The sequence below is a fragment of the Mustela lutreola genome, chromosome 17 (genome assembly GCF_030435805.1).
Source record: "Mustela lutreola isolate mMusLut2 chromosome 17, mMusLut2.pri, whole genome shotgun sequence".
Lineage (NCBI taxonomy): Eukaryota > Metazoa > Chordata > Mammalia > Carnivora > Mustelidae > Mustela > Mustela lutreola.
In genome coordinates, this window is record NC_081306.1 from 23,117,927 (window position 1) to 23,132,211 (window position 14,285).

Sequence of the window (14,285 nt, forward strand, 5' to 3'; positions counted from 1 at the left end):
TCTGTCGCGGTTGGGCCCTGCCCAGCCTTTCTACCACCACCTCCCAGGGGTCTATGCCATCATCTTGGAGGCTACATTCCACTGGGGCCAGAGCTCTCACCATGGCCATCACTGACCTCAAGGGCTGCTTCTGAGGGCCACTGACTCTCCTCCTGGCCTCAGGGACTCCTGTCCTCGCTCACTCCCTGCACCCAGCTAGAGGCCTCTGTGCGTCCCCAACCCACACCCTCAATAGGGACAGGATGGTTTCTTCTGGGGTGAGGAACCCATGCCAGAGCCCAGCGGTGTGGGGGGTGTGGGCCAGGGCCCAGGGTTGGGGGGAGGAGTGTGGGCCAGGACCCAGAGTAGGAGGTGCATGTGGGCCAGGTTCTAGGGTTGGGTGGGGCTTGGGCCAGGATCAGGGTTGACCTGGGCGCCCTTCGGCCTGCTGCCGCTGCCTTTCAAGGCCTGGGCTATGTCTCGGAGCCTACGTGTGTCCCCCCTGGCCCTCTGGTGCTGGGCAGCCTGCTGGGTTCTCAGACCCTCCCCGTGGCCATCATTCCTCCCCCAGCGTGACTATCCCAGATGCAGCCTTCACACCCTCTCCGAGCAGCAGAGCAGGCTCACACTTAGCTAGACGGGGGGGAGGGGGCAGCACACCCAGCTATGCACAGTGATAGCGGGGAGAAGAGGCAATCCCGGAGCAGACCCCAGGTTTCTACTTGGGCCCTGCTGACCCTGCCGCAGCTGGCTGCACTGGTTGAGATGAGGGCGGGCCAGACCCGGTGCACCGGCGTCTATGAGGAGCTGTCCTGAGGGGACATGGAACGGCCCTTTGCCCAGCTGAACCTGCTCCTCGGGCCTGGTGGCATGAACCTGGCCATGGGGTTTTCAGTCTGCTGAGCGGCTCCTAGCCCTGTCTGCACCCAGCCAGCTGGCTCCCTCCTCCCAGTACCCCAGCGTAAGAGAGACCTCATCTACGGAGTGTGGGAAACCCCCCGGGCCTGCCTACTCCCAACGGCCACAGCCCAAGTAGGTGAGCTGGAGAGTGTCCTCCAAGGAGATGTTCAGGGCAGGAGGGAAGGGAGCCTGGGTGGGGGTCTTCTGAGGAGGACCCATGACCTCCTGAGCGGGGATCTTTCCAGGCTCGGCTCTGGGGCCCAGTGCATAGGGTGACCCTCCCCCCCGCAGGGAACAGGCCAGCCTTGACCTTCGCCAACCAATGAAAGCACCATGCAGAGAACCCCAAGTGGGCCCTGATGGCCGTCCAGTCACTGTGCCAGTCAGGCCCCCCGAGCTCTCCCGGGGGTGCTGACCCAGCCCCACCCGAGCTCCATGGAGCAGAGGCATGGGGGCTGGGGGTGAGGTGGCAGGTGGCAGGCAGGACCACATTGGAGGGGCTGCCCAGGGCCAGCGGGGGGTCCACAGAGGTGGGTAACCACAGGGATGGGGAGTCAGGAGGCGGCTCAGACATGGCAGCAGAGCAAGGGTAATGCCCATGTCCCCAAAAAGCAGGTGCTCCAGAGGCCCACCTGGTGCTGCTGGCTGCCAAGGGGCCAGACGTGAACGTGGACATGTGTGTGACCCTCCCTCAGCCCCACGGAGGTCTGCATGGGCGGCCCTTCCAGTCTCTGAGCCTGTCATCTGCCAGGGGAGCCGCAATGGGGCCCCCCCATGCCCCCACCAGGGATTCCCAGCCCCAGCTGGCCCTGAACCCGGGGTGGGGGGCAGGGATGGTGGAGGGGGACTGTTCCTCCAGAAGCCGAGCCCCCGCCACGCTGGGTGAGCGCCCTGCACCAGTGCATGCAAACAGTAGGCGTCCAGCCTGGGATCTCCCAACAGGTCCCCGCCCCAGCCAGCAGCCCCAGGGTCCCACCACCCGCACTTGCCTTCCCAGATGCCCTAGAGGGTCCCCCTGAACGACCCGGGGGCTGAATCCAAAGTGTGGGCACCACGGGGCTGCCGGCCTAGCCTTGGCATGCCTCACGGCAGGACCACGGGGCTCACGCAGGCCTAAAGAGCCCCCTGCCCTGTGCTGTGGAGTGGGGGGCTGACCAGCCTTGTGGGGCGCCCTTCATGTGAGCGCTCCGTGTGCTCCCGATGCTCCCCAGGCCACGGCCTGCAGACCCTGTGACAGACCGGTGCTGCCAGGCACCCGGGCCCTCCCGGCTCTCTCCTTCAGCACTGAGTCAGGCAAACGAGTCGGGGGCTGCCTCCCTTCCTCCTGGCCTACCTGCTGGCGTGCCCCCGCAGACGCAGCCCCGGGCCCTGCTCGGCTTCCGTGCCTGTGAACGTGTGTGCAGCGCGGTGAGGGCCTCCTGGCCACCGGCTCCTTCTGCAGCTTCTTGCACTGCTGGGGGCGGAAGAAGCCCCCAGAAGCCCCCGTGCCCTGGCCCTGGCTCTGACCCCACCGACCTCCCTCAGTCGGGGCCCACGCTGCTCTCTCCCTGGGCGGGGCAGGTCACCGCAGGCCTCCTCATTAGCGGCTAATTGCTGCCTTCGCCAGGCCTCCCAGAGCTGTGGCCAGATTACACCTGTTGACAAGCTGTGGCGGCACCCCGCGGGAAGGCACCCCGTGCTGATTAGACTGCTAATGATGTGCTCACTGCCCGCAGTGACTTCCTGCAACTAATCAAACGCTGTGTCTGTTGAGCCCAGGGACGAGTCTGGCTTCACGAGGAGCCCAGGGTGCACCTGGGGTTTGGGAGGCCCGGGGGGCTCAGACGGGGACACCTCTGGCCACGACCAGCAGCCACCCGCGCCTGTGTGTCCTCCTAAGAGTGGCTGCTTTCTCTCTTGGCTCTGAGAATGGGCATGCCAGGAGCACCCTGACATAGACCCACCCTGTGTGGGCCTCCCCTCACCCTCCACCCCCCACCCCCAGCCCAGGGCCTGCAGGGACGTGGAAGAGTCTGCAGAGAGTGGCCTAGAAGGCTGTGGCCCCACACCCATGTAGAAAGGGAAGGACACCCAGCACCCACGGGGATCTGGGCTGATTGCCCCAGAAACCCCTGAGCCTGAAGACCCTCACATGGTGAGGAGACCCCTAACTGGTCACCCTCATGAACAGGACAGTCCCCGGTCTACAGAAAGCATGGGGACACATTCATACGGCCACAAGTCCTTGTTTGGGTGTGAGGCCAGCCTTGTTCTAAGTGACTGACCCGGACTGACCTACCAACAGGGGCTTGTGATGCAGCAGGAAGCCCCCACTTGTGGATCCTGGTTGTCCCCCCAACCCCGACCCCGTGTCCAACGTGGGGGCCAGGGCCTCCACACGGGCTCCAAGTGTCTGGGCAGGTCCACAGGGCAGATGGACACCACAAGCACATGGGCCACACCCGAGCACTTGTCCTTCCCCCTACACCAATGCGGAAGGGGGGGTGGGGAGCAAAGCCCATTTCTACTTTTCTAGCATCTCATGATACAGTAACATGGGAAAATGTAACAAATGTTTTGAAACCACACGTGTAAGAAAAACTTAAAAACATTTTTAAAGTGTTTTACTTAACAATTTCCACGCCCAGCATGGGACTAGAATTCACTGCCCCAAGATCAAGAGTTGCTGCACGCTCTTCCTTCTGACTAATCCAGGCAGGAGCCCCTAAACATTTATTGGAAAAGACAAAACACCTTTTACTTTTCCTGACCCTGGACTGTAGTATTCCTACTGCACACGGGCTCTCTGCCCGCCCAGACACACCTGTGGCTCAAGCCTGGCTGTGGGGACAGCCAAGCACGGGTGGTCCGTCCCAGCCCACCCCTCAGGGCAGTCCGTTTGGGAGGGGGGCTCTGATCTGGGGAGACACATCCCATTATGCAATTGTCGTCTGACCCCTGAGAGTCCCACAAGAACTTCGACATGAGGGCTATGGTGGGTTGAACGGTGCCCCTCAAATAACATGTCCCCCAAACCTGTGAATGGGACCTCACTTGGAAATAGGGTCGTCGCAGATGTAAGTAAGTTGAGGGTTTTGAGAAGAGATCATGCTGGGTAGTGGGCTGGGCCCTGAGTCCAATGACGGGTGTCCTTAGAACAGCAGGGGAGACACACAGGAGCTCTGCGATGGAGCCGTGGGGGCTGGAGGAACACAGCCATGTGCCCAGGGCTGCCCAGGCCCACCAGGAGCGGTGCCAGGCAGGAGGGAACCTTTTTAAGGTCCTGACAACACCTTGGCCTTAGACTTGTGGCCTCAAGAACCAAGAAAAAAACTTTTGTTATTATAAACCCCCCATCGTGTGACCCCTGTTGCAGGAGCACTGGACACTAACACAGGCCCAGTCCCTGTGACCAGTCCCCCAGACTGCAGGAGGGGTCGGCAGCTCCATGAATCTTGGTGAAAACCGTGCCTGTTCCCACCCAAAGATCTGCTGGCTGGCTTTGGGCAAAGGGGGTCCTGCAGGCACACCTGGAGCAGAAGCCAAGCTCTGCATCTGTCCCAGCTCAGGGAATGGGGTGCCCACACCCCGTGGCCCGGGCTGGCTGCAGGGCCCTCCGTTTCCCCCACGTGTGTAAACCCTGGCATTGCACATGGGTAGCGTACGGCCAGTACTCAGTAATGATGATGAAACAATCTGCAGGTGTGAGAGCAGGTGCACAGAGGAGGCAGGCATGGTGTTGGCTCAGGGGCCTCAGGGTCTCCAGGGGCCCTCATCACGTGTGCCTGCGTGTGCATGCGCATGTGGTATCAGAGACCCCCAGGTGGAGTTTCCGAGCCAGAAGCTGTTTTGGCCAGCTTCTGGTTCGGGGCTGGGGGCTGGAAGCCAGGAGGACTCAGGTTCACTCACGGTCCCGCTCTTGGAGGCACCTTGATGCCCTGCTTTCAACGAGATACAGACTCACATATCATACAACCCGCCCACTTAAACTGTGCAATTCAACGGGGTTTTTGATACGTGACATTATTTTTAAGTTGTAGCAACAGGTACGCGACAGAATTTGCCCCAGGGACCCCGTGCACGTGCCGCAGTCCAGGCCTCAGCTGCGTTCACAGGGAGGTGTAACCACACCTCCTCCTCCAACGCTTCTCATCACCACACAGGAAACCTCCTCCCCAGGCCCCAGGGCCCCAGGCCCAAGCTACTTGCTGTCTCCATGGCGTGTCCTGGAAATGGAGTCCAGCGATGCGGGGCGTTCTGTGGGGCTCCTCTCCCCGAGCCTCGTGTCCTCAGGGGGTCAATCACACGGCAGTGGGCGTCCCTGGCTCGCCCTGCCTTACAGCTGAGTACTCCTCCGCGGCAGAGAGGAACCACAGTTCCTTTCACCACTCTTCTGCTGAAGGGCAGTTGGGCTGTTCCCGCCTTTTATCCCCCCACCCTTTGCTCCACTTGGTTTGAGACTGCAGACCTGGGTTCCAGGGGGGCAGGGAGGTGGAGGCCGGCCCTGCACCCACGTGGGTTCTGGCATCCCCGTGGTGCGCTCCCCACTCCTGCGCTGGGAAAACCCTCCCTGCACCCCAGCCTGAGTCGGAGCCCCTCCCATGGAAGCCCTCTCCTTCTGACTGATCCCAATCCTGCCCCAGCCCACCGCCGCCTGTTACGCTTCCGTATTTTCTGTGAACCTCCTCTGGGGGATTTCAGGGAAGCCAAGGTTGTTTGGGGCTCCCTACTCCTAAGAACCACTTGGGACTGTGGAGTTTCAGGCATCCTATCGCAGACCTGGTCAGGTGTTGTCTGGACAGGGATGGGTGGGGCCTGGAAGTCCACCTGGGTTAGCTGCTGGGGAACATCTCCCCATCTCCCCCCAGCCCCAGGCCCAGCCGCTGGATCGGAAATTCCTGTCCTCGCAGCCAAAAGGAGCCGCTACACCCCCGCCCCCACGGGAAGGCTGCCCCAGCGGGGTGTGTGTGTGTGTGTGTGTGTGTGTGTGTGTGTGTGAGGGGGAGGCTCTGCACCGCCAAGAAACTCCACAGGCAGGTGTGGGAATCTCCAGGACTAGCCCACACTGGGGCAGGAACTCCCAAGAGCAGGAGCCCAGGCGAGGCTGGGCCCTGAAGCCTGAGGTTCCCCCGGACATCCTGGGCTGAGCCCAGCCCTGCTCGCGCCGCACGCCAGACCCAGCTCCGGGAGTCCTCCGGAGAGCTCTAATAAAAGGGGGTCACTGACGTGGAGCTGGACTCGACGCGATTCACGGCGGCTGGAGATCGGTGTCTGGCCGGCAGCAGCCCTGCTACACGCTGCGAAATCTCATGGGGGAGCGGAGTCTTCTCCATGGGGTCCCCCAAGTAACAGAGGGCGGCGTCGGAGGCCGGGCCAGCAGCGCGCGAGCGCCCTCCAGAGCCCCGCGGCTCCGCGCCCCGTCGCGGCCTGGTCAGCAGCCGCCCATGTCCCTGTCACCCGCATGTTCCTCACCCCGCCGCCCAGACTGGGGGCCCACGAGGGCCGGGCGCCCTCTGGGGTCTCGAGCGTCTGTGGGACCCAGTACAGCGAAGCCGCTGCCGCTGCAAATTCCCAGGTCAAGGACTGTGGGGCCGCACACTGGCCGGCAGGGGAGCCCTGGGGGAGGGAGACGTCATTCTGGTGCTCTCGGCTCCCTCCGTTGCGGCCCAAGAGGCAGGGAAGGCGACAGGTTCCTCGGCGGAATTGGGCCAGCCAGCAGGGGGCGTGCGCCTTCCAGGCGCCCGGCGGGGGGGGACAGATGCGCATGCGCCGCGCGGGGCGCTTTCCGGCAGCGTGGCGGAAAGCGCTTGCCGTTTCGCGCCTTTTGGCGACTTCTGCGCCGGGAGCCCCGCGACAGTACGGCAGCCATGGCGTCGCCCTTCAGCGGGGCGCTGCAGCTGACGGACCTGGATGACTTCATTGGGCCCTCTCAGGTGGGCCGGCCCGCGGGGGCGGCGGCCGTGTGTGGGGTGGGGCCCCGCTACTTGCTCAGTTTCTTCCCCTGAGAAACGGGATCCGCCCGCGCCCGCCGGGCCTCCGGCGCCCTGGCCAGCTTCCCGATGGGAAGCCGCGGCCGGGGATGCCAGTGGCCTGAGCAGGGCTACGGCACCGCGAGGCTTCGAGGAGCGCAGCTTGGCCAAGGCCGCGGGTGGGGGGCGTGCCGAGTGGCCCGTCACCGTGCGCACCCGGAAGCCGGGGGGGAAGCCGGGCAGGGCCGCCGGCGTCACCCCCCGGGCAATGTTGGGCTTGGGGCCGGGGCGACCCTATCCACTCCCTCTGGTAGAGGCGGGACTGTCCGGTCCGAGGAGCTGGTCCCATGGCGTCACCTGCTGTGACTACCCGGTGTCCGTCGGGGTGTGTGGTCGTCGCTGGCGGAGCTTGCCCCTAAGGGAGGCAGGACAGCTACGCTGGCAAGGGAGTGTCGTCCTCATCAGGTGTCCCTCCCTATCAAGCGCACCGGCTGTGCGGGACAGGCCCCGGGGGGTGGGGGGGTTGGGCGCGGGGCTGGCCACAGCACCTTGGGCAGGGCTTTCTGGGGCACACCATCCCTGGGAAAGCAACCGCCAGAGAGGTTCTTTTGACAGGGAAACTCCCAGGAACTTGGGGAGTTGGGGAGAAGAAGAAACTCCTTTCATTGGGGCCTGGGCAGGGCGGTGACCTCCGAGCAAAGCATTCCTGCCGAGGTGCAGAAATGGTGGCTCCTGGGTGTCGTCTCAGTGGCCAGTTCGCGTACTGAGAACGAGTCAAGTTCAGAGCGGGCAGGCTTGCAGGGAGTGAGCGTGCGGCTGGCAGCGCGGGCCTTCATCTGGCTGTGAGCCGCAGGGTGACCGCTGGTGCTGGCTGGCTGTTCGAACATGTACCCCGTGTGCAAGCCGCCTTTCTGCTAAGACTGCTTCCGTAGCTGGACGAAAGTCAGGTGTGATGGCGTGACCACCAGGTCGCTCCTCTTCTTGGGGAACCTGCGTGCACTCAGGCCCCCATTTGGGGTCTCTTCCTTGTATAGGACTGCGTCAAGCCCATGAAAGTGGATAAGAGTACAGGAAGTGGCATGGCCAAGATCCACATTGAAGAAGATGGGAGTTACTTCCAGGTCAGGCAGGTGAGTTCCAGCCCAGATGACCAGAAGCATGTGCATGCCGCTCTTCCCAGTCACAAATACGGTGACCAGGAGACCTCTCACTGTGGTCAGATTCACTGTCAAGGCCACGAGAGCGGGGATAGGGCGGGGGCTGGGGTGGAGGGGCACAGAGGCTGAGCCTGGAGCTTCACTTGGTCTGCAGAGGGGCTCCTCTTGCGGAGCTGGTGGTCTCTGTCTTCCCTTTCCCTCTCTCCGTGGGTTCTCACTGTGTGGGATTTTCCAGTTCAGACAGCTTGTTGTCAGCGAACCCCTGCTTCCTGTATAATCGCGCAATAACGAGATGGTGGTTTAAGGACCATCTGCCGTTTGGACCCTCAAGAGTGTCTTTGCCGTCCCGTGGGCCACAGGCATGGGCGTACCTGGCCCAGGAACTTCTCCCGGGCAGGGGAGGAGCCTCAGAGGGCACAGGGCTGGGCTGGACCGGGGATCAAGCGCTCACAGGGAGAGAACTGGACGTTTGCTCAGGCCAGGAGTGTGACCCGGCAGCACACCACAGCTCCTGCCCAAGCCTAGCCAAGCACAAGGAAACACCACCTCAGGGTTGGGGGCGGGGGGTGATCCCACAAGTGAAGAGATCCAGGAGAGGTGGGGGCATCAGTGGGCCCTGCCTTACCAAGCAACAGTGACTGATGTGGAGGGAGGTTGGGAATAGGTCTCTTGGCACAAAATCAAAGCCTGGGCCTTTAGGCCCATCCAACTCTAAAAATACACACTAAGCTCAAATCGCAGCTTCGCTGTGAAGCGCCGTCCTGATGAGCTGGGCTGGAAGGGGGTCCCCGTCTCCTCAACCCGCTGGTCACAGGCCCCGACCCTTCCTTAGTTTACAGAGGGAGTAAAGGTGCTCAGCTGGAGTCTCTTCCATTTCGGGAAAGTTGCAGAACGTCAGACTGGAGGCCCACGTCCCACACCAAGCTCTGCACCCATTTGGCGGTCCAGCTGTTGCTGCCCATGTGTTGAGCTCGCTCAGCAGACCACCGCCTCACTCTGCCCTCTCCCTCTTCGTCTCAGCCTTGCCTTTCTCATCCTCCCATTGGAGCCTGGCCATTTACATTTTCCCCTCTGCACAGCCCCACGAGTGTAAACTAGGAGCCTCTGACAAGTCACCTGTGGCTCTGCAAACCGCACATCCACGCTCCACCCATGATAGGCTGCAGGCCTCGTTAATGCGCCTGTGATGCGCCAACTGAGCTGGTGCCCAGATTAGAATTCCATGAAGCTAGACTATATATAGAATGTATGTACTTCTCCAGCAAATATTTAATTTTTAGACGTTTAGTGGCATTCAAAGCCAGCCAGCTACCACGCTGGTAGTCAGTGTCGCCAGAGAATCAAGGTTTCATGGGTCCCGTTATCCCAAGGGCTCCTGTCCTTGTGCAGGGGGCCCTGTTGAACACCATGTGCTGTGCTGTGCTTCCAGGACGGAGGGACTCAGAAGCTAGAGAAGGCCAAGATCTCGCTAGGTGACTGCCTGGCGTGCAGTGGCTGTGTCACCTCCGCGGAGACCGTCCTCATCACGCAGCAAAGCCATGAGGAACTGCGGAAAATTCTAGATGCCAATAAGGTAAGTGGTGGGCGGTCTTGGAGATTTTTTTAGCCTGACATCGACTGCAGCATCCTTTGCTCTTGCTGTCAAGGGCCGATCTCCAGGTGACTCCCTCATTTTCAAAGTGGTGTCAGTGGGATGTCAGTGACCTGTCCTACTCCAACACTGAAGTGTTGGGCCCCACCTACACATAGAAATGACATGCCCCGGAGACAGGGCGTGCTCTCACCAGCACCGGACCCCTGGGGATGAGTATGGAAACATGCCGAGTGAGCACGTGTCCCTTGCTTTGCAGACGGCGGCCCCCAGTCAGCAGAGGCTGGTTGTGGTTTCTGTGTCGCCCCAATCCAGAGCGTCACTGGCCGCAAGATTTCAGCTGACTCCTACAGACACTGCCAAGAAGCTGACTGCATTCTTCAAGAAAATCGGTAGGTACCAAACATCGTGCGAGCGCTCCAGCTCCGCATGGGGGAGGTCCCATGACAGGGCGCCTCGGGCTTCTGAGTCACTGAACTCAAAACACACCAGAACCTTCCAAGTTGACTTCAGGCCAGAGTTTTGGTTTGACACACAAGAGCTGTGCCTTTTAAGAGAGACCTTCTGAATCGTCTCCGTGCTCTCCCGGCCTGGAGCTTACCTGCTTCTCGTGTTGTGTTTAAGTGAGCGTCATCAAGGCCCATTTCCCAGGTTCTGGCTCAGATCAACTTTGGTCAGCCTCTGTGAGCCAGGAGCTGGGCTGGGAGGCTGTGGGCTGGGTGCCACCAGGACGTGGCCGATCCCGGACAAGCCAGGTGGCAACAGTTTCCTGGGGCGTGGCCAGCAGTGCCTCGTGATTCAGCTGCCCTTTGTGGCAGTGAGATGGGTGCTTGCTTTTCAGGGGTGCACTACGTGTTTGACACCACCTTCTCGAGGAACTTCAGTCTCCTCGAGAGCCAGCGAGAATTTGTGCAGCGGTTCCGAGGACAGGCCAGCTCCACACAGACCTTGCCTGTGCTCACGTCTGCCTGTCCAGGTGTGTCCACACTGCTCGACACGGGGAACAGGAACGCTGGGGTGGGGGGAGCAACGCAGGTTTCTGGCAGGATGGCCTCCTTGGTGGAAGAAGGCGCCCTGAGAGTCACTCAGTTCCCCGAGACCGTGACCGTGACCTCACTGATGCTAGCAGCACTCGACAGTGACAGCAGAGCGAGGGATGTTCCATAATGGGACTGTAACTCCTTGCACGAGTCGGTCCCCTGCAGAATGTCCTGTCACTTGCTGCCCAGCCAGTGAGATGCTCCTTTTCTTCCTGGTGTTGGCCTCAGGCTGGATCTGCTATGCGGAGAAGACGCACGGGAGCTTCCTTGTCCCTCACCTTAGCACAGCGCGGTCCCCGCAGCAGGTCATGGGCTCCCTGGTCAAGGACTTCTTTGCCCAGCAGCAGGTAACAGGAACGTTCCAGCTATGAACCAGTCACTGCCATCATCCTGAAAGATAAGCCAAGACCCACACAAAGAACCACGGTCACATCCTGGCTGCTGGCTGGTGTCACCCCCACCTTACCTGATGGGCCCCTTTCCTGTTGGGTCAGGCCACGACTCCACATTTCCACATTTCTCGGCAGCATTTGACCCCTGACAGGATCTACCATGTGACGGTGATGCCTTGCTATGACAAAAAGTTGGAAGCTTCCAGACCAGACTTCTTCAGCCAGGAGCACCAGACTCGTGATGTGGATTGCGTGGTCACCACAGGTCGGTTCCCGCTGCCCTGACCGCAGGGCATGGATGGCATTGCCTGAGTCCTGCCCGTCGGCTATGGCTGGAGCCGCCGTCCCCTGTGGACGAGGCAGCCCCAGTCCTCCCCGGGAGCCAGGCCATACTTCACCCTTTTCCGCTGTCCTGGAGAACTGTGGCCAACGGGCCACCCTGTCCTACTGGGCTGTCTGTGTGGGGAGGTGGGCGGAGATTCCCGTCAGCTGCTCTGACTCTTCGTGGCTCACCCCATTTCTGAGTTGAACAGCCTCTCAGAGTCTCCCGAGGGCTTCAAATACAGAAGGGTGAACGCTTGGGAGCCCAGCCAGTGCGGGGAAGGTCCCCCTGCACGAACACACGCCTTGGTCCACCTGGTGGGGAGCTGGGAGCACACCGCGGCAGGCGTGCCCCAGGAATGGGTGTGCCCCCCCCCAGCTCTGTCGGCGCAAGGGCGGGCTGCAGGTCTGGGGCGCGGGCTGGCTCTTCTGAAGGGCTTCAGAAGTGGGTCCTCCTGCCCTGTGGCTGGGTTCTCATCCACCCACAAGCCGGGAGGTGGGTGTCGGGGTGTCCATTCGCCAGGGGCACGGGTGCCATGGGCTTCCTCACCGTTTTTACTGCGATCTCAGCTGAAGAGCATCTGTGCTGGCGTCTTCTTGTAGGAGAAGTCTTCAAGTTGCTAGAGGAAGAAGGGGTCTCCCTCTCAGAGTTGGAGCCAGCCCCCTTGGACAGTCTGTAAGTTGCCTCCTAGTGTGGAGAGGGGTCACGGTGCCATGCTGTGGGTCTGGGGGCTGCCGATGTCTTGACAAGCAGGAGTGAGCGCATGGAGGTGGTCTGCGTCCCCTCCCTTGCTCCTCCCCACGCGGCTTCCTTCTGGTCGGCCCCATGTCTGCCCTGTGGTCTGTCTTGGGGTGCACAGAGGTGGTCAGGTTCACGAGACAGCCAATGGACAGCCGACCCCAACCCAACCCAGGCCTGAGCTCCCGAAACAGGTTACTCACAGACAGATAATCTTTCTCCCACCTGAGCTACCACCTGACACACAGGTTTCAGACTCCTTTCCCATTTAGAGAGCAACTCCTCCAAACTCAAGAGACAGAAGCTATCAAAAGCCCTGTGGGCAACAGCTGCTGCTGCCCCCTGAGGCCATGCTCTGCTCCCTAGGTGCAACGGTGCATCTGCCCAAGAGCCCACCAGCCATCGAGGCGGGGGCTCCGGCGGCTACCTGGAGCATGTGTTCCGGCATGCAGCCCGGGAGCTCTTTGGGATCCATGTGGATGAGGTCACCTACAGACCCCTGAGGTCAGTGAGGAGAGCTGGAGCTTGGGAATGGGTTAGCCCAGTTGGGGCATCGGCCTGGGTCTCCTGGCTGAGGTGGGCTTGGAGGACAGCAGGGTGGGTTTGGCAAAGACCCAGGGCACCAGGCAGGAGGCGAGACCTCCTCTCCAGCCAGTGCTCTCCAGGGCTCTGCCTCCCTGTCGCAGCGGTCGAGAACCCCCAGAGACCATGGTTGGCAGGGTCTGTCCCGACATAATGCCCTCTTTCATAGCCGGGGGCTCGGGGCTGTCTGACCTCGCCAGGTTGGTGGCCATCATCAGGAGGGAGGGGGTTCCCATCCTGAGGTTTGGGACTCCAAGCGAAGTGAGCTTCCCACCCTTTCCTTCCGTCACCGTCCTTCACGGAGGAGCCGTTCGGGGTGGCCCATGTGCCCGCAGGGGTGGGAGGCAGGAGGGAGCCCAGCCTGTGCTCCCCTCAGGAACAAGGACTTCCAGGAGGTGACCCTGGAGAAAGAGGGCCGCATCCTGCTGCACTTTGCTGCCGCCTACGGCTTCCGCAACATCCAGAACCTGGTGCAGAAGCTGAAGCGAGGGCGCTGCCCGTACCATTACGTGGAGGTCATGGCCTGCCCCGCAGGTAGCTGGAGGGGTGGCAGGGGAGCTCTGTCTCTTCCCCGGCCTGGGCGGCCCGGAGGCTCAGGAGAGCCAATGTGGGAAGGGGCTAGGCTGTACACCCTGTGTGCAGGCATCCTCCCGTGACCGTGTTCTCGCCTGCCTGGCTCTGCAACAGGCTGCTTGAACGGCGGAGGCCAGCTCAAGGGTCCCAGCACAACTAGCAAGGAGCTGCTCCAGCACGTGCAGATGCTGTACGACACGGTGACGGTGCAGGTGCCAGAGGATGCGCCTGGTGTCCAGGAACTGTACGAGCACTGGCTGCAGGGCGAGGGCTCAGAGCGGGCTGGCCGCCTGCTGCACACCAGCTACCGTGCGGTGGAGATGGCCAGCTCTGGCCTCAGCATCAGATGGTAGGCTGCCTCATCACGGGGTTGCCGGTCCCGCCCAGCCGGTACTGCGACTCCCACGAAGCTCGTGTCCTGACACCCCAGCCCAAAACCCTGTCTGAGCTGCAGGGATGGGCTGGAACCCACACAAAAATGGGACTCTGGACCCAGAGCCAGTCAAGGGGACCTCCAGCCCGCCCTCACCCACACTCCCCATCGTAGGAGGCCAGAGGTTCCACGAGGTCCCAGAACCTCCCCATGGGCCCAGGTCTGCGATCAGTGTTCTCTCTACTGCCTGGAGACCCAGGTAAGGCCCAGGCCTGTGGGCAGCTTAAGGCAGAGCGAAAGTGGGATTCCTCCTCCCCATTCCTGGAGTCATCCATGCCAGACTGGCGGAGAGCCCTCTGGCCCTGGACGGCAGGGAACGCTGGCCAGAGAGGAGTGTGCAGCCCACAGCACCCCACACTGGGGGTGGCGTACCTGCCCCACCTGGAACTGGGCGCTGAAGACGCCGTGGTCTCTGGGACCTGACAGCTTGCATTTCTGCGCAGTTCCGGGCAGGAAGCAGGCTCTGTTAGAGAGACCCCGTGAGATCAGGCGCTGAGTCCCATCTGCACAGCTGGGTCTCCACTTACAGGGGTGGGGGAGAAGGTAGAGTGGGGTGAGACCGCCCAGCGTGTTGTCACAGAGCTCCCCATCTAATAAAGGGATCTCTGAAAACACTTCCAAGTCCAAGAG

At 61.8% G+C, this 14,285-nt stretch overlaps 1 protein-coding gene across 3 annotated transcripts; it reads left to right on the top strand.

Annotated features, from left to right (window-relative positions):
- Nucleotides 1–6,632: 6,632 nt before the first annotated feature.
- On the top strand, nucleotides 6,633–14,269 carry CIAO3 (cytosolic iron-sulfur assembly component 3). 3 transcript variants are annotated; one of them, XM_059154203.1, is made up of 12 exons: nucleotides 6,633–6,791; nucleotides 7,862–7,957; nucleotides 9,414–9,557; nucleotides 9,835–9,967; nucleotides 10,417–10,551; nucleotides 10,844–10,962; nucleotides 11,143–11,272; nucleotides 11,932–12,004; nucleotides 12,434–12,571; nucleotides 13,026–13,183; nucleotides 13,337–13,571; nucleotides 13,770–14,269. In XM_059154203.1, exons 1-12 carry the CDS (start codon nucleotides 6,726–6,728, stop codon nucleotides 14,149–14,151), a joined length of 1,809 nt encoding a protein of 602 aa, XP_059010186.1. In that variant the 5' UTR covers nucleotides 6,633–6,725; the 3' UTR covers nucleotides 14,152–14,269. The 3 variants fall into 3 exon arrangements, with proteins under 3 accessions (XP_059010186.1, XP_059010188.1, XP_059010187.1); XM_059154204.1 differs by lacking the exon at nucleotides 6,633–6,791 and adding an exon at nucleotides 7,399–7,774; XM_059154205.1 differs by having other exon boundaries at nucleotides 6,634–6,791; nucleotides 13,337–13,913.
- Nucleotides 14,270–14,285: the final 16 nt, after the last annotated feature.